Raw genomic sequence first — 19196 nt, 5'->3', positions numbered from 1 at the left:
ATAAGGGCTGAATCCTTAGTCGTGGAGGACCCTGGGAATAAAAGAGCTGTCTGATAATTCATTGCTGTTAATTCATTCCAACAACAATTATTTTTCCAGCTGTACTTGGATTATTAACAGTTTGTTGACAAGTGGATTTTTTGTTTGTTGGTTTGTTTTTGTTTTTTGGTGGTGGTTGTTCACAAGTCTATAGCAGGGAACCATTATGTTCTGAAGGTCATATGGAAGACCCATGACACTGGATTCCTGCCCCCAAGGAGTTCTTGATCTTGTGGAAAAGACAGAAGGCAATCCATGAAGGCATAACACAGGAGCACAGATTGCTCGTCAGCAGGAGGCAATAGGCACAGCCTGTTCTCGGAGGGTTCTAGAATGAGCATGAGCAGTCTGCCCCCAAAACACTGGTGGAGAGAATGAGTAATGAGTGAATCAGTGGGTGAGCACCGGTTGTTGACAAGGACACTTGGCTTCAGGCCAGCGTGTTCCCAGTCCCCTCCCTGGGAGACTGTAGGCAGACTGCTGTAGGGACCAAGGTTACTGGTCAAGTTCGGCATGCGTAAGGGCACATTCATTTATAAAGGAATAGATGGAACTAGCAACCCACCCTAACTCTCCTCACAGGCCCACCTGAGCCTTCATGTGGGTGTAATTGCTCCACGACATGCCCCCTTGTCTATACCCACCTGGTCCTCCCCCAGAGATACCGTGTAACTGGGGTTTCTGCAGCTGTCATCAAACCCAGATGGTCCCTTCAGCTTGAACCTTAAACCCTTGAGATGTTCCAGGAGATCCTTTGTAAAGAATGTCAGAAAGGGACAATCTGATTCTCATAAAAAGCCACCACCCTGGGCAAAGTGAGTGGGTTCAACTAAATATCACTAGGCATATAAAAGTTGGAGTTTGTAGCTGATGATGGGCTTATATTCTGGTACTGGGTGAGATATTTCTAAAAAAAAAGAAAAACAAAACAACAACTCCCTAGAAGGATCATCATTATTTCATAATAAATGTCCATTTATCATACACACACTCTCTCTCTTGGTCTAAATGTGCTTATTTTGTTGTTTCATTTTTTTATTTCAGTGAAGGCTTGTTTTACTTTATTGACTATAATTGGGAACACTAGGTCTCATGGAACAGAGACTTGTTTTATGTATCTGAAGTCCAGGGTAAGATAAGATCTGATACTAAGGATCTGAAACAAAGAAGGTGTGGAAAGGGGATAAAAAAAAAAAAAATCTAGCAGCTTTACGTTTTTTTTTGAAGTGTTTAAGAATCTTGATCATTTGAAAAACTTATTTACAGAAAATTCTCATTTTGGTATAGCATTCTGTATGTTTTAATCATGCAGAAACCTCTATAACCATCACCAAAAACAGGATACAGAATAGTTTGATCACCTGAAAAATTCCCTCATGTTACCCCTTTGTAGGTTCCCCTCTCCCTGCGGTCCCAACAGCTGGCAGCCACTGATGTGCTCTCTGTCGCTATAATTTTGCCTTTCTAGAATGTCATATAACTGGAACCATTCAGTATGCAATCTTTTATTTTTATGTGACTCAAATTTTTATTTTATTTTATTTTTAATTTTTTATTAATTTTTATTATGTTATGTTAGTCCCCATACAGTACCTCATTAGTTTTTGATGTAGTGTCCCAAGATTTATTATTTGGGTATAACACCCAGTGCTCCATGCAATACGTGCCCTCCTTAATACCTATCACCGGGCTCACCCATCCCCCACCCCCTGCCCTCCAAAACCCTCAGTTTGTTTCTCAGAGTCCACAGTCTCTCATGGTTCGTCTCCCCCTCAGATTCCTCCCTGCCCCCTGCTTCATTTTTCCCTTCCTTCTCCTAATGTGCTCCATGCTATTCCTCATGCTTCACCAGTAAAGCATTGAATGAACACTGGGGTTTGGTAAAGCATTCACCATGCTTCACCCAAAAACCGTATTATGATTGACTGTCTCTGCTTGACTTCTTTCACTCAGCATAATCTCCTCCAGTCACTTAGTATAGTGCAGCTGAGATTGGTCCATTTTGTATGTGTTCATTCTTATTTATTGCTAAGTGCTCTATCGTTGTACGGATGTACCACAATTCTTTTCTTCCTTTAGCTACTGAGGGACATTTCGGTGGTTTCTTGTTTGCGTCAGTTTTGAATTATGCTGCTATGAACATTCACGGACAGGTTTTTGGGAGGACCTAAGTTTTCATTGCTCTAGGATACCACCTGGGAGGTGACAAGTGTGTCTTATGGGTAGCTTGTATTTGACTCTACATGGAATTACCAAATTGTTTCGTCAGAGTGACGGATAGTTCCGCATTCTCACTGATAATGTATGGGAGGTAGTTCCCGCTGCTCTGCCTTCTTGCTACCCCATGGGATTATCGTGTGTGTATTATTTTCACCATTCTAATGGGTATATTGTATCATTTTATTTGTATTTCTCTACTCAATAATGATGTCGATCATCTTTTCATGTGCTGATTTATCATTGGTATGTCATCTATGGTAAAACGTCCAGACTCTTTTGGCTAATTTTTAATTGGGTTGTTTGTTTTCTTATTTTTGACATGTAAAAATTGTTTACAAACTCTGGATACACATTCTTTGTTTCCTCCTCTTCTTATTTCTGGAAGAGATTTATAAAATTGGTATTATTTCTTTCTTAAAGGTTTGGTTGAATTCATTAATGAAGACATCTGGGCTTGGAGGTTTTTTTGACAGGGAGAAGATTTTCAACTATGAATTTAATTTCTTTAGTGTATATGGGACTTTTCTCCTCCTTCTTGAATGAGTTTTGTTAGTTTGTTTCTCTGAAGATTTGGTTCTACAGAAGTCTCCAATTTATGCGCAGAGAGTTGTCTATATCCTTCCTTTATTATCCTTTTATGACTGTGGTAGTGCTATCCCATCTTTCATACCCATACTGATAATATATAGCTTCTCTCTTTCTCTTTTTGCAAATCTAGCTAGACATTTATTAACTTTATCAATCCTTTACAAGAATTAGCTTTTGGTTTCATTGATTTTCTCTGTTGTTTTGTCTTGTTTCAGTTTCATTTTTTCCCCCCTTATATTTTTTTTCCTCCTTGCTTTAGGTTTTGCTGGTTTCTTAAGGTACAAACTTAGATTTGAGACCTGAATTTCCTTCTAAACAGAATATTTCAAACATAAATTTCTTTCAAGGGCTACTTTAGTTTCATCCCACAAATTTTGATACATTGTATGCTCATTTACATTCAGGTCAACATGTTTTCTAATTATCCTTGAGACTTCTTTATTGACCAATGAATTTCTGAAAGTGAATTGCTTAATTTCCAAATACCTAGAGGTTTTCCAGAAACATTTTTTATTAATGTAATTGATTCTATTATGAGCAGAGTTTGACTCTTTGAAACATGTTTACTTTGTGACCCAGAATATGGTTCACTTTGGTGCATATTCCATATGTGGGTAAAAATAGTGTGTTTTCTGTTGTTATTTAGATGGGATACTCCATAAAAGTTCATTAGGCCAAACTGCTGATAGTATGGTTTAGATCTTCTATATTCGTGATGATTTGTTGTTGTTGTTGTCTATTTGTGCTATCAATTACTAAGAGAAAATTTTGTAGCCTCGAACTACAATTGTGATTTGACTCTTCCTACTCTGAGTTCTGTCAGTTTTGCTTCATATATTTGGTATGTATTTAGATGTATTTGGTACATATTTAGCTCTGGTATTAGGTACGTATTTAGAGTTGTCATATCTTTTTTTTTTTTAGATTTTTTGTTAATTTATTTATTTGAGAAAGAGAAAGAGAGAGAGAGAGAGACAGAGAGAGAATGAATGAGTAGGGAGAAGGCTAGAGGAGGAAAATGTGCCATTTTACAATACATTTTGTGTTTGCTCTTTTTTTCCCCGTCAAACTTATTATATTATTTGAAGATTTCTTCCCATTATATTTTAATATATCTATTGGCTTTTCACTATATCTCTCTGTTTAACTTTTCTAGTTGTTGCTTTCAGGGTGGTTACAACACACATATCTAAATTTTATCAATCTTCTTAGAGTTCATAGTTGGCCACTTCAAGTGAAGTATAGAAACCTTACCATTATATAAATCAGTTTACATCTCATTGAAACCAAATATATTGAAAAGCCCACAAGACACGTTATAATTTTTTGCTTTCAACAATCATACAAAAGTATGGGTGGTACACAGACTCGCACATCATCCTTTCACTGGAGCCATGCCAATCTTCTCTGTATTTTTCCAACTTTAGTCTATGTGCAGCCCCAGTGAGCACTGAAGGTGTTTTTGAAGTCCTTTGAAGGTAAATATTTACCCAAAACTTGCACCAACTTCGTGAAACTATGATTATTAGAAGCATAGTCTATGACCAAGGATGTGTTTTTCTCGGGACAAAGCCATAATTGACTCTAACCAATAATAATTTGACATTAAAGGGTATAAAATAAAGACATGTTATCCTGAACTAAAGCAGAATGCAAATTCAAAAACTAGAAACATGCACAAAAATGTTTTATCACCAAAGCTGACTTTTTGTTTTGTTGTTTTGCAATATGAATGTTTATAATAGCAAAACTACCAGTTATCTGGAGGGATGTCTAAATGGAAGGTATTATCTAGAAATTAAAAGAGAACTGGTCCATTTTCCAATAAGCAGTAGATATCTGGAGAAGATGAAAGAGAGGCTGGCTCTGCTAGATGTGGAATTAAGGAGAGTGGAGGTCATAACAGACACTGTTTAGATCATAGCCAAGAAAATGATCACACATGTAAAGCATCTTTCATCTAAAAATAAATAACCCTCAAAGGCATTTTATGCATATAATTTTATTTACCTCTGCCACAGTTGCTATTGCAAATAGTGTCCAGAGTCCAGAGCAGGGAAGTGATGAGTCTATGGGGCACGCAGTGAAGGTATCAGTCTCCCTCTGTGCCCTTGTCCTTCCCAGAGTATGCAGTCATTGGCTCAGAAGGTACAGCTGGGAAGGTGACTGTTTCTCTAAAGGCTTTGGTGATGTAAGCCGAAAACCAAGGAGGAGGAGAGGGCAATGAAACCTCATCTAGACTGAGCCGTAGTGTACTGTGAGGGTTGCAAACTTGGACTTGTTGACTGTTCAGTGAGAAGGAAGCATTTGTACTTGGACTTTATGGGGAAACAGCCTGCCATAAAGGGTGGTCGGGATACCACGCCATCTTCTCCATCTGTCAGATGTCCGACCAGTCAGGAAGGTTCAGTCAAAGTGCTTTCTGCTTTATGAGGCCTTGCCCTCTACCCACTCCAGCTGTGTTGAATGATCTGCCTCCATGCTGACTGATAGAGCTCCTCCACCTGCCCAACTTATGTGATAAGCTTCGTCTTCCTTCCGTGTGACAGTTACCCGGAAATGGATCTTAATCTCCATTCAGACCAGGACAGTGTCTTTGTTTCTTCAAAGTGACTTACCCAGTGTGCGCTAAGTTGGAAAGAGGCAGTTAGTAGAGTAGTTGAGAGAACGGGTTCACTCTTTCTGTGTTCAAATCCACCATTTTCTAGCTGGATGTCCAGGGACAAGTTATTGAAATATTTTAAGCCTCTGTTTCCCCACCTTGAACACTGGGATAATAATCTTATTTGTAAAGACTCAACAAGTAAAGGTGTACAGTGCTGAGCATTTTTGTCTGGTACATACTAAGAACTATTACCTATTTTTATTATTAAGTGATTAAATTTTTTCTTACAAAGCTGTGAAATACATACGTATCTGTGAGCAAGGCAAGCCAGAACACAAACAGGACAAGCAAAGAGAAGGCAGAGAAAACAAACCAAAACTGACCAGATTTCAGATGCCAAAGATTTAGTACCTATTTTTAAACGAAGTGAAAGGTGGAAATGCAAATTGGTACAACTGCTCTGAAAAACCGTCTAGCAGTGTTGATTCAAGAAGAATATTCTCATACTCTATGACTTAAAAATTCCACTTATAAGTATATGCCCAACAGAGAAGTGTCCTTGTATTACCCAAGGATGCTTGATAGAATGCTCTTAACAGCAGTATCTACAGTAGTGGTTAACTGGAAACTATGCATATGTCCATCACCTGAAAAATGGATACATAAATGTGGCCATGAAAAGGGATGATTTACAACTACACACAACGGAATCAATGAATCTCACAAATGTCATGGTGAGCAAAGGAAGCCAGACATCAAGGAGTATTTACAGCCTTTACTGTAAGATTCCAGGCAAAACTAACCTGCGTTGTTATAGGTCAGGATAATGGTTACAGGGATGGAGGGGGTGGTGTGGAAGGGCAGGAAAGGAAGAGAAGAGACAGGAAAAGCTTCCTAGCTAACATTTTATTTCTTTGTCTGGGGCTCCATGCGTGGCTTCAGTTCATTGAACTGAGCATTTACCTGCGTTTTCCTACATGTGTATCATACTTCACTGCAAAACAGGGAACAGAAGTAAGAATAGGAAAGCAAGGGGAGGAAAGAAAAGAACAGAGAAAGAAAGGGAGGGAAAAACAAGCCCAGAAGATGAGAAAGACACAGGTCCTGGGCTTTGGACGCATCTGGCCAGTTGGGCTCAGCCCTCTACCTCACACACCAGCCCTGCCCAGCATGTGGATGGCTTGTATGGGGTGGGTGGGGGGAATCCTCTCCTTCTCTGTCCTCTCTCCAAGCTCCTCCCCACTCTGAGCATCACTAAGTCAGGAAGGGGCTTTCCTGGGGGGAACGCTGGTTTTGGAGTAACTGGGAAGTGGAGGGTGCTAAAGCATCATTAATGAAACCTAAGACTTAAAGCCATCTTTTCTCTCCTCTTTTCCTCTTCGCCTGGACTCCTTCTCCCTCCCCGTACCTTTCCCAGAAGGTCCCCCTGAATCGGTGGCAGTGGCAGTCCGACTGGGCCGCGCCTGGGGCGCTGCTGGGCTGGGGTGGTGGGGCGGAGCGGGGGCCAGAGCCAGGGCCAGGGCAGGGGCCGCGCTGGCGGGGTGCCCCTCCCCCCCCCCCGCCCCGCCCGGGCTGACCCCGCCCCGCGGCCTCCGGCTATTTTGGGCGCGTTGGCGGCGACGCGGGGATCGCTGACAAGCGCGGATCCTGTGACACCTCCCTGCAGCCCGGCACTTGTTGCTCCGGGGACCTGCTGCCATCCCTGAATCCACCTTTCCCCCTTGCCCCCTGTCCCCTCTGGCTTCCCTCCTTTGCATGTGATCTCTCCGAACACTGATCTCTCAGACACTGCTGTTCCCGGCTTGGGAAATAGATTTGAAAACAACAATAATAATAATAAGCGCCGCTCTCAAGAAGGGCCCCGCAGAGCAGGAGCGCAGAGGGCTGGCCCAGGCGCCGCAGAGGTGGCGCCTCCTCGGCCCGGGACGCTGGCCCCGGGCGCCGAAGGCATGACGGACTCGGCGACAGCTAACGGGGACGACAGGGACCCCGAGATCGAACTCTTCGTGAAGGTAGGTTGGCATCCAGGCGCTCGCGGCACCTGTCGCTCCAGCAGTCGGGCTCCTTGTGGCGCGGGCTCACGTGCCAGCGCAGACAGAGCTGGGACACTGGACTCTCCCCAGGGAGGACGTCTCGGCCCTAGCGCTCCCTTGGGTGTCCTTCCTGCAAGCGGGACAGCCTTGCTTCGGGGCTCCGGGATGTCGGGGAGTCAGGCGCAATCCGGCAGGTGGCCGCCAGTCTTCTTGTTGGCCCGCAGTTTGTCAAACCAGCTGCAGGGCCAGTGGATCAGTCCTGAGCCCTGCCCGGTGCGATTTTGGCGAGTCTTGAAGGGTATCTTGAGGTATAAGGGGGTGGCAGACGCATGGCTGGACCACTGAACCTTTCTTCTAAAATTGCAGGGCACAGGGAGGTAAGAGAGGGACGGGAAGTAAAGGAAACCTTACGGATATAATTCTCTCTGACAAAATAAAAATAACATCTCTTCAAAGGTTCTTTCTCTCTTCGGCTCAGAGCTACTTCAAAGAAAAGCAGAAGGAAACAAAGGTGTTTCTTGCTTTGTGACCTGCAAAGCAGAAAACAAACACTCCTTTCGCCCACATTACTACTATTGTCATAATCATGATTCCACGGGGTAGTATCAGGAAATGCTAAGGGTTGGGCAGTGGGGGAAACCCAGGTGGACTTGGGGCAGAAGGGGATGGAGGAGCACAGTGAACAAACCAAGTTAAGTCGCCTTGCTCCCTGGGTGAAACAGTCTTCCCTCAACACTGCTGCACTTCGTTTGCAACCCGTAGGAGGGAAAGGGATGGATGCCGGCGAGGCAGCGTTTCCCGGGTCCGCCCGGTGGTGTATTGTAAGAAAGAAACATTTGATCAGTCCTCGCTGTGGCCGACACACTGCAGAAGCTGGGAAACCTGAGGCGGCAGGAGAGTTGCCTCCTGGGCGGTGCAGAAAGCCTCGCCAGGACTTGGGGGAGGGGAGTCCGCTGGCTGCCTGAGCTCCAGGACTTTTCTCAAATGAGGAAAATACCCTTTCACTGCAGTTTTCCTGAAATGCCCAGGTAACTGAGAAGGGGGGAGTCCTTGATACCTTTTAGAGGTCTCCTGGGGTGCATTTAAAAGGCATATGTATTCCCTGGAGTGGGAAAGATGTTTTTTGGGGTAAATTACCCTGAATTCCAAGCTAATTAGACAGAGAAATTGTCACAAAAAAGTGTAAGACCTACAGAAACCTTGATAACCACCTTCTGGTCTTTGGTATCTTTCGGTGCCTAAAAAAATAAACCCCTCAGGTTGTGACTTATGTTACATTTGTAAGTGGTCTGTCCCAGTTGGCCCAGCCTACCACAAAGGTCTGTTACATTTTCTTCAGCCAGGTGTTACGTCCTTTGGGTTTATTTTTCAAAATTATCCATAGAAATCACACCTGTCATTTAGTGACATTTGCTTTGCGAAGGCTATTTCTCTCCCCTCAAAGGTGGCCTTTGTCTCGTTTGGTTTTTGGGACCCTTCTAGGCAGGATTACCAGGTCCTTTGGCAGACCTGGGTGATGAAAGAGGTCACGTCCTCTTGCAAGTTTGGCAGCGTTGGACCAAGGGCCAGAAATGGGGGCTCTGGACCTTGGTGTCCAGGTCTGTGGTCTAGGGAACCAGCAGGGAGAGCTTTAACAAAGCGATGAGTTTCCCCGCTCTCCTTGAAGAAAGCTATTCTAGGACTTTCTCAGATTTCCTGGGAGCAGGTAGTTTCATAGTGTCAAGTTCCTGAAAGCTATTTGAAACACAAATTGACTCTTTAGAGCCAAAGGAGCCCTTTGCCCCACTACTAGGCATTGAGACCGATTCTGCCTGCACCTTTGGAACCTCGTTGGCAGCTTTGAAGGTTTTCTCCATTTATATAAAAAGCTCACTGCATAGCCCCCAGGGCCCCTAAAAGAATTCTAAAATGCCCATGTTGTTGTTTTGTCTTAAAGGAAAGAGATCCATGGCCAGGCAGGCCTTCATGATTAACTCAAAAACTGGATTGACTGTGGGACAAAAAGCTGATAGGAAAGCTCTTGATTTTTTCCCCCCTCTTGTTTGACGTTCTTGGTTGCAGTTACCATTTCCAGGGACTCACATAGGCTGAAAATGTTGTGAAGTAAAGATCCCACCCAGGTTATGAATGGTTTTATTTTAGGGAAACAAGGGCCTGATCTACAGAATCAGGTCCTCCCAAAGTTGGACATTTCTCTTAGCTGTGTGATTCCCATGAGAAAGGCCTTCCTGTTGAAGGCATCTGGGGCCTGAGGCATCTTCTGCTGAGCAGGGTGGGTTGGTTTCTAGGAAGCCTCTTGGCCAGGTGGGACCCCACCCAGAGTGGGATGTGTCATTTTCAACACCTCCTTCAGGGGACCTCCTCTCTACCCAGCTGGTATGCTGGGCATGTCGTTCAAAACCTGGGTCACTCAGGGAGTTTCAGGGATACACAATTCTATCCCACATCACCTGCTTATCAGCGTCTGTTAAGTACTATGACTACTACTGCTGGTGCTCTTGATAATAATAATAATAATAATAATAATAATAATAATAATAATAAATGGCAGCATTTTAGAATTTCTGAAACACATTCAAATACCTTACCTTGTTCCCTGTGTATTAGCCTTGGTTCACTTCTGTGAAAAATGAAGGAAACAAAAAAATGCAAGTCACAGGGAGTTCGTGAGAGCTCCTGCTGTCTGATGTTCAGTGAGTCACAGTTTGCCCCATGTCACAACCTAGGGAAGTAAGAAGGATGATTCTGCCCGTTTGATGGTTGAACAACACCTGTGCTCAGAAGTACGCTGTAAATAACGTTCAGATCCATTCCTCAAATGTTCCTGTTTGGACTCCGAATTTCTTCCTCTTCCTTTTCCAAAGACCCGTATGTCAGGCCTTATACCTTCTTTGGCTGAATTAGGCAGTTCATTGATACCTCACTAAACCATTCTCTATTGTCATAGAACGCTGCCTGCTGTGCTCTGCCCCCCTTCCAGGGAATGTTAGTAGTGACATTTTTAGTTTCTTCATCACCAATGAGAAAGTCTTGAGTAACTCAGCTCTGATATAATATTTCACAGAGGCTCCATGGATGAGACAGAGGCTTGGAGACACGGGACATGAGTTTGGGTCTTGTCCCTGCTTCTAATTAACTCATGACTGAACACATTACTTAAGTTCTATGAGCCTCAGTAGCCTCCTCTTGAAAACAAGAGGATGGTTATATGGTTATAAATAACCACAATTATATGATGGCGATCATATATTTTATGGCTCAGACGACAACATTCGGTTTGAGAGTGAAAAGGGGTGCTATGAATAATTAGGTTGGGACAGCAGGTGTCACCAAGAATTGTTCCCAGGCAAATCAGGATGTGTGGCCTCCCTGATTATGGGAATACTGTCTCCACGGACATGCTGTGAGGATTCCACAGGAGCAAGTAGGTGAAAGTACTTTGTAAATGAAAATTGGTATAAACACATATGAGTAAAATAACAATGTGAATTCCATGGCAGATAAAACCTTTCCTGATCTGCAGGCCCCCGATTTGCCCTAGGGAACAAAAGCCTGCCTCCTTCCTCACTTGCAAGGCTATTTCAAGAATAAATAAATGGGATCATGTACAGCTTGGACTTTGAGTGTAAGGGGAAGACAACAGGTTCGACAGTTGACAGTGGCAGCCAATGTAGTTTATAGAAAGAAGAAAGAGCAAGGAAGTAAAAGCAAAACAGAAAGTGATTTGGAAAAACAAATACAGGATGTGCTGAGTAGGTTAGATCAACCGCCCATCTGTGTTGACTCCTGGACAGCCAGTCCCATCCTCGGATCCAAGAAGTAGAACACCACCAAAGTTGTTGCAAATATCTCTTGCTGCCAGGGGTGTGAATTTCAATAGAAACCAGTGGTTCTCAACTTTGGCTACATATTTAGATTGTTTGGGGGAGGTTTAAGGTTTAAGAACTCCTGATGACTGCTACTTCTTGATCAATTACAGGAAAATCCCTTGGGGTGGGGGAAGGAGACCCAGAACCAGATTTCTTACCCCCACCCAGGTGACTCTAGGCTGCAGTTCGGATAGAGAGCCACTGAGTCATGATCAGAGGCAAGTCTGACCTCAGGCAGTGTCTGCCACGGCTAAAATAGGTAGCCGTCCTACAGGGAATTAGTGCCCAAAATTTCTAACAGCTTCAGGGCGTCATGATCAGGAGTGTTGTTGATACAGAGCTTGTACCCTATCTGTGCTCAGTTAACAGATGCTGACGGACTATGAAGCCCTATCCACAGGACTCCAGAACCATCCGTGCATGGGGTCGGTTTAGTTAAATAACCATCAATTCAGCTTGGGGGAAATAAAACAGAGTCCTGCTGATTGTTGGGTGGAAATGACTAGCTGTTTTATTTATTGAGTGATCTGGAAGGCTCTGACAGTGGTGCAGAGCACATGTCAAGTCGTGGTGACCCATTGTATAGTCATCTGACTTCCAGAACAGACAAGATCAAATCTTGTGGCATTCCCTCTCAGATCCCCACTGCCCGCTGGCTGCCTGGTTCCTTGGACATCTCACCTAAATGTGGGAGCATTAGGTTTTGCTGTTCCCTTCAGTACATTAAGCAACTGTTTTTCTTTTTCATGAGTCCGGGTTTGGGTTGGGGTCAGGAACCAATACACAAGTTCACCCGTCGTGCCATGTCTGTGAGTGTGACTTTTCCTGCATGCCTCAGGTCTGGTGGCAGGGGCAGTGGGTTTACAGGTGTTGAAGCCTGCTGTTAGCGTGCTCAGCTCCTGCCTCCCTGCCCACAGTTCTTGCTTCCCCAGCTTGCCTTTCTCCAGCCAGGGCAAAGACTCCATCCATTTAGACCATCTGGCAAACACCTTCTCATCTGGATTCCTTTTCTGTTGCCACGTGCTGGGCCCCTTTTAGTGACAGCAGGAGGCATGGTGGGAGAGGGCCCACTTTAGGGAGCAGGCTGTGGGTTTCCAGCTGGGCGGGCTGGAACAGGCTGCCGTGGCTCTCTGCCAATTTTCTTACCAGTGCTGTGCTGATCATGGTGGGACACGTTTTGAGGTGTTGGTGTGAGCACTAGAATAAGTTAAGTATGAATCTGCGGCAAAAATGTAACTTCTTCTGCAGGCCCAGTATAGCCTCCTTAGGGAGATGCCAAGACCATGAACTGCACTTCCTTGGCGTGTCCGAGAAGTCACAGGCTCAAACCTGTCTGTGCCTGCCTTGTCACTGGGACAGGACTCAGACTCGTCTCCGAGCAGGAGCCCCGTGTGACCATCACTGGCTCTGACTGTGTGTGCGGAGCTGCTTCTCTGGGAGCTGGAGGCCCACAGAGGTCACTGACTGAATGATGTGGTTGGCCTGGCTGCAGGCGAGGTGCAGATCCCTGGCCAGTGGTTGGGCTCTGCAAGCTCCAGGGACGTTAATTTCTCTTGTCGGTTTTTCTCCTCTCTCCTCTCTCATCCCAGGGAGCCCTCACATAGCTTTGGGGGCAGGGCCAGGAGGCCTCAAACCGCTGGGGGGCTACATTGGCCCTGACCTTGTTATTTCGGTGGCTTCCTTCCTTTTCCTGTCACTGGGCTCTGGGCCGGGCTTCACTGGAAGATGTCTATAACTCCAGCCCGTAGATGAGAAAGAAGGCTCTAGAGTCCACATCCTTTGGTTTCAGGAGGACCCATTCCTCCCTGCAAACTTCTAGCTCTGCATAGCCACGGTATTGTCTTGCTGGTCTATACAAACAGCATAACAGACTCTCAATAGCGGGTATTTTCAAAAACTGTCGTATGGGAGACATCCTCATTGGTCTTTGTCATCAGGGCTGGAGGACTAGAAATAGCGAAGGAGCAAAGTGGGTAAGCATGGCTTTCCGGAAGATGTGGGTCAGTGATAAGAAGGTTCTCTCTATCCAGGGCATCCTAGATCTGATTCTGCTTGCATTCTGAGGGAGCACTCCAAGTACTGGGCAATTTGTCTGCCAGCTCCCTGAGTATAATCTATGTTGGAAACACATATATGTGGTCAAGGGGTATCTTAGTCCCGAGATGTGAAGTTCTTGAAGGATAAAGACTATAGATAGCCTGTTGTCAAGTGTTAAATGAATCCTTCCTAGGAAAAAGAAATCCTTCTAGCTTCTAGAAGCACTCTCTTCTAACATGAGAAGGTTCTTTTAATTACATTTGATGTAGCACTCATGGGGAACAGTGGCTAGGCCAATGGTGCTCAGCTCTGGGGTGTGAAAAAGTCACTGCATAACTTCTTTACATGGGCTTGTTCATGCTCTTTCTCCAGATTTTCATACTTAGGAGGATTTGGGTAAGGCCTGGGTGCCTGTTTCCTCATGAAGCCACCCCTGAGTGGTTCTGGGATTCATCAAAGACTGAGAACCACTAGCCTCGAGCGTGGGTAAATAGAGCTAAACAAACAGTGGGACATCCAAAAGGCAGCATGAAATCCAGCCCTTCCTTGGAACATGCATTTCTTTGGGTGGGCAAGGCTGAGGCAAGAAACTTCTTAGCATGAATCATCCGAATTGACCACAAGTAAACCAAAAAAGGGGAGGAAAGGAATACATTGCACCTTTCTTTCAGAACTTGCTTTTATTCCTTTGTAATATTGTGTGAGGGCATTGGAGTGACGAGTACTTTTAGAAGTTAGGCAAGAAGGAGGTATTAGTAAGATAAAGAACTTTGAGTGTTAAGGGATTGAAAACAGTTAGTCAATCGACCAATCAACCAATTACCAACCACGTTTGTGAAGCCATCATCTGTGGAAACTGATGAGGGGGCCTGGAGAGCAAGGAGGGGAGGTTGCCCACAGTCCATGAGCTTGCAGCTAAGGATAGAGCTTCAAGCAATCATCAGTGCCTCATGAGTGACAGGAGATGAAGTGAGGGGTGTAGGTACAGGGACCCATATGGCCTGAAGGACGTTTCCAAGCGTACTTTGAGGGGAGGTGGGACCTGAGTTGTGCTTGGAAAAATGATTAGGATTCAGAGAGTGGCAACCATATCAGATTCAGATTCAGCAACAGTATGAGGTAAGGCTGTTTAGGACCCAGGGGGTAGCTAAGGTTAGCCGGAGAGAACAGCCTATGGAGAGAGGCAGCTGGAAAGAAGATAGGAAAACAAAAACAAAAAACAACCCAATAATGGGAAGGGTTGTGAATGGCAAGTAAATGGTTTTGGGTCCATCATAGGTAAATAGGAAAAAAACAAAAGTTTCTACACAGGTGGGACCTAGATTTAGTTCCTTTTTGGAAAGGTTCATATGCGGCATTGCCTGATGGGGTGCACAGACTCATGAACTTGAAGCAAGAAGCCCCAAACTCCCAATTCTGGCACGGCCACAGTTTTGGGTGTGTGACTGTCTTTAAAAGCAAATTTCCTTTTTGTAAAATGGGGTTTAAAGAAATCATAGAGTTTTTTTCCTTGGAGAACCCTTTTAGAAGTCATTTAGTCTGAACTCCTCTTAGCAGATAAAATTCACAGTCTAACCTTTTAGGATTCATGGCTGTGTGGCTTTCAGGAAGAGAAGTGAGTAAAATGTGAGCTGCTCTGTGTTTGCTGTTGCTCTCGCCGTGACCATGTCAGAAGGAAAGCCTTGAGGAAGAGGTCATGAAGAGGATTCTCGAGTGTTCCTTGTGAGGTGGTCCTCATGAGCTCGAAGTAGGGCTAAAAGGAGGGATATGCTGTGGGACAGTGATGTGAGTACAAAATAGGGCACAGGCTTTGAAAGAAAAAGGTGTGGATATGTGAGGGATGTTGACACTTAGGATTCAGTGGTATCATGGTAAATTCACCTCCCAAGAGACTGGTTTCCATATTTGGTGAGTCTCTTCCCTGATTTTATCGACACCATGGATGGGCTTGACCATGATTGTCTAAGATGTTGTGATTGGACTGAGTGCAGATAAACTAAGTGGGCTTGAGCTTAACCTTTTTCAGGTTCATTTTAACCTGAAACCCTATGAATCTATGATAGGACAAAGAGGACAAGAGCAGTTGATGGGCACCTGGGTGGCTCAGTGGGTTAAGCCTCTGCCTTCGGCTCAGGTCATGATCTCAGGGTCCTGGGATTGAGCCCCTCATTGGGCTCTCTGCTCAGCAGGGAGCCTACTTCTCCCTCTCTCTGCCTGCCTCTCTGCCTCCTTGTGATCTCTGCCAAATAAATAAATAAATAAATAAATTTTAAAAAAGAGTAGTTGTTAATACGAATAATCTTCCGGTGTTACAAGTGTTTTGTTTGAGATGATGGCAGGTCAGTCAAGGGCAGATGTCCACCAGAGTGCTGGAAAAGCCACACTCAGAATGATGGGAAGGCCAGGGCGAGGGGTGTGGGTTTGAAGTTCTGCTCAGAGCTGCAGTTGAAGGAATAAGTTCCTGGAAGAGGAGGAGGGAGCACGAAGAAATGAGGAGATAAGGACTGTGCTCAGGAAATGCCCATTTGTGGGGGAGGAATGAGGCACAAGAGAATCTGGCAAAGCTAATGAAGACGCAGAAACTGAGGGAAATATATGTAATGTCTTGAACGAAGGGAACTATGGGAACAATCGCTCAGAGGCAGGAGATACCAGGTGTCCCGGAAGGACTGAGTTCAGTGTGGCTGTGACAGAGTGTGAAGAGAAGCGGGAAGGTGACAAATATAAGTTGGGGTCCGATCATGAGGCACTTCTGAGGGCAGGTCAAGAGATTTGGACACTTATTTACAATGTCGATGGTTGCATGCATACCACTGGCTTGTGGGGCAATTATATTTTAAGGGAGAAGAAAGTACTTTGTTGTCTGCAGCTGGTGTGCCTGCCCATGTTGCATCTGAGGAGATCGAAATAGGAGGTCTTCGCGGTGTGTCTTGGGCCCCCCATGGGCTGTGTGTGTAGAAATTTGGTGCTGGTTACCCTACCCGCTGTATCAACCCCTACGGACCTTAAGTTGGTGTTTTCCTCTTCTGATCATCATTATTCTGTGGTGAGGAGGAAAGCAACGAGTATCAGGCTGGAGAAATGACACAAAAGGTGGAGAAAGGATGTATCGTGAATGAAGTCCAACTGGGAACCCATTACCTAGAAGGCAGAGGAAGTGAAAACCATGTCCCAGTTACTATTGCTTAAAAATTCAGTTGGGGAGGTTGTCATGGCAACAGATATACTTTTCTTGATTCAGCTCAAGGTTCCTCTCTCCTAAACACATGCCTCTGCTACCCAGTGCAGACAAGGAGCAGAGAGGTCCAGGGAGTGCATATAGCATGTGGGTGGGGGTCAATCTCACTGGCTTTTTATTCATTTTCACATTTGGGTGCTGTAAGCATTTTGTTAGTCACATCATAAAATCCAGGATCCATGGTGTAATTGGTCTTAGAAACTAAAGGACCCACTTATCTGTGGTTTTTTGCCTTATGTTTTTCCTGTGGGGATAAAGAGTTCTGGGCAGGGCTTGACCACAGGACTCTGGGAGGTGGGGGGTGCGGCAGGCAAAGTTATGTGACTTCCCCTCAGGTGGGTACTTAAGGAGCATCGCAGAGATCTGCTCTGTGTGGCAGGATATTATCAGGGACCAAAGAAACAGGAATCTCCTTTTTAAGCTGGAGTTTCCACGGAGGCATTTCATTGGTCAGTGTGTGCCCCCACTGAAACCCCAGCCCATGAACTTGTTCACCTAATAGCTCAGAGTCTGTTGAGTGAATGGTTTTCCCTGCTTAGCCTCCTTCCCCACTAGGCTTGCTGCCCCCTAGGGCTGCCAGCTCCTCTGTGGGACTCTATGTTTGCCAGCACACAGGGGAGATGGTGGGGGATCGTATGGAAGGTTTGCAAGGTCTGTGACAGAAAGTGGCCAAATCATTGTCCCCTGCTTTCCATAGTCCAGAACTCAAGTATCATCTAGCTGTGCTCCTAGGAAAAAGGAGAGAAGGTTGGTGAACAACGAATCATTCTCCACCATAAAAATGATTTATTTCCTTGTTTCTTACCACCACGTTACCTCATCACACCTGCCTGCAGCCTGTCTCCCCTCCTGTCTCCCAGGCTTGATGTCATTAGCTTAATATTCCTTGAATACTTTATCACACCCATTCCTCTACTGGCTAGATCAAGTTCATTGCTTCAGCCTGGTATTGAAGACACTCCAGCCAGGCCAGCACTCTCTCCCGACCTTCTTTTCCCCGCTCCCTGAAAATGGTTCCTTAGGTGTCTGACACTTGGTGATGCATTGGCAAGCCTCTTCCCTGATTTCATCCTCACACCCTGCCCCTTGGAGGAAGAAAGAGATTTCATCTTCATCACAGACAAGGTGCTTACTGGGCACTGCATACCGTGTTGTTCATCACAAGAGAGGGAGAAACCCGGAGATCCTGACTCCAGAGCTGGACAGTCCCCCCCCAGAACAGGGCTGCTCGGCCCTGCATGATCCTAGGAACCATGGGGACACTTTCCAAACTCCAGCACTAACTCATGAGTCAGAGTGTTCAGGGGATGGAGTCCCAGACGTCTGTAATTCACTAGTGCCCCGTGATTCTGATGCACAGTCCATTATGGGAACATGGCCTGTAAATTCACAAGGGTCCATGTGAATATCCAGAACCCAGAGAAGTGAATCTAAGGTGGGAATTTAAGGCCCTGTGATGCACAAATGTGGAAGAGAAATTTGAGGGGGCAGTGGGTCTTCCAGCTGTTCTCAGGGCACCCCAATGAACATAGTATCTTGGTCACCTTACATATTGGCCCATCCCTTTAGAATCTGCTCTGTGCCTCATGCAATTGTAAAAACAGGCATGTTTCTGGCTTTTGTTTTGTTTTGTTTTCCCCAACTGCTTATCCTCATCCCCAGATCAGAAGGTGCTTGAAATAGAAGATGTTGGGGAAGAGATTGAGAAGATGGCAGGGGGCCAATGGGTGTGGGCAATGGAGGGAAACAGACTTAACTTTGAGGTAGAGAACCCCGCCCTCACTCTCCAGTCCTGTTGGGTGCACTGGCTGTCTCTGCGTTTCTGGAAATCAGACAGTCAGTTTGGAAGGTGAGTAATAATAGCCGTGACTGTGTCCTAGTCTGAATACCTTGCTTACCTCGACTACGTCCTGTTCTTACTCCCAGTTTGCGGATAAGAAACCTGCCACTCAGAGAAGGTGTGTCCTCTGACGGAGGCCACAGCACTAGGACACGATGGGACCAGCTGCAGACCCCACCCCTGAGCGTCATGTTCTCTCTGTTACCTCATTTCCCCCACCACCTCCCAGCTGGCGAAGACAAAGTGTACTAAACCTAGAGTAGGATATGTAAGGCTTTGTTTTTCCTAAATTCTCTGTGAGTCACATGAACAATCCAAGGTCAAGTCAGAGCTCTGTGGTTAGGTAAATACCAGGTAAAGGCTTTAGAGCCACCTCAAGACCCACCTGTTCTCAACTCTGCTCTCTACTTCTCTGCCACAGTAGCATCAACCCCTTGGTTTAAGGCATGGCCCCCAAAGGCCCTTTATATATATAGATGTAACTCGGAACGGGCTACACATGGACGCTGGGTTGCCAGATGCTACATTAGCTAGGATTACTTATCAGGTCAGGCAGCAAGAGGAGGGGGATCAGAAGCCAGTGTGGAGAGAGACCAGGGGTCTCTCCGTGTGCCCTGGGCACCAAGTGCTAGGTGTCTGTCAGGGCAAGGAGTGAATGGTGCCTGCTGTGTGATGTGGGGGTGACTACGAGGGGCAGACTTTGTCCCCTTGCTGGTTTATCCAAGAG

At 45.4% G+C, this 19196-nt stretch overlaps 1 protein-coding gene and 1 non-coding gene across 3 annotated transcripts in view; one reads left to right on the top strand and one right to left on the bottom strand.

Moving 5' to 3' along the window:
- The window catches only part of CLIC5 (chloride intracellular channel 5), a 157464-nt gene that overhangs the window by 50099 nt on the left and 88169 nt on the right, over positions 1-19196 (top strand). The window contains exon 1 of one of the 2 annotated variants that reach the window (XM_032340154.1): positions 7049-7464. The exons of the other annotated variant lie outside the window; for it this stretch is intronic. Coding sequence (XP_032196045.1) covers positions 7402-7464 — 63 coding nt within the window. The 5' untranslated portion in view covers positions 7049-7401. Of the gene's footprint in view, positions 1-7048; positions 7465-19196 lie in introns of those variants that run through there. 2 annotated transcript variants of the gene reach the window in all.
- On the bottom strand, positions 4192-4298 carry LOC116589587. Its single transcript, XR_004285355.1, has one exon. It is a non-coding gene; the product is annotated as a U6 spliceosomal RNA (small nuclear RNA).

This window comes from Mustela erminea, chromosome 4, assembly GCF_009829155.1.
Source record: "Mustela erminea isolate mMusErm1 chromosome 4, mMusErm1.Pri, whole genome shotgun sequence".
Classification (NCBI taxonomy): Eukaryota; Metazoa; Chordata; class Mammalia; order Carnivora; family Mustelidae; genus Mustela; species Mustela erminea.
The sequence above is the reverse complement of the archived record's forward strand: the minus strand, read 5'-3'. Positions and strand labels throughout refer to the sequence as shown.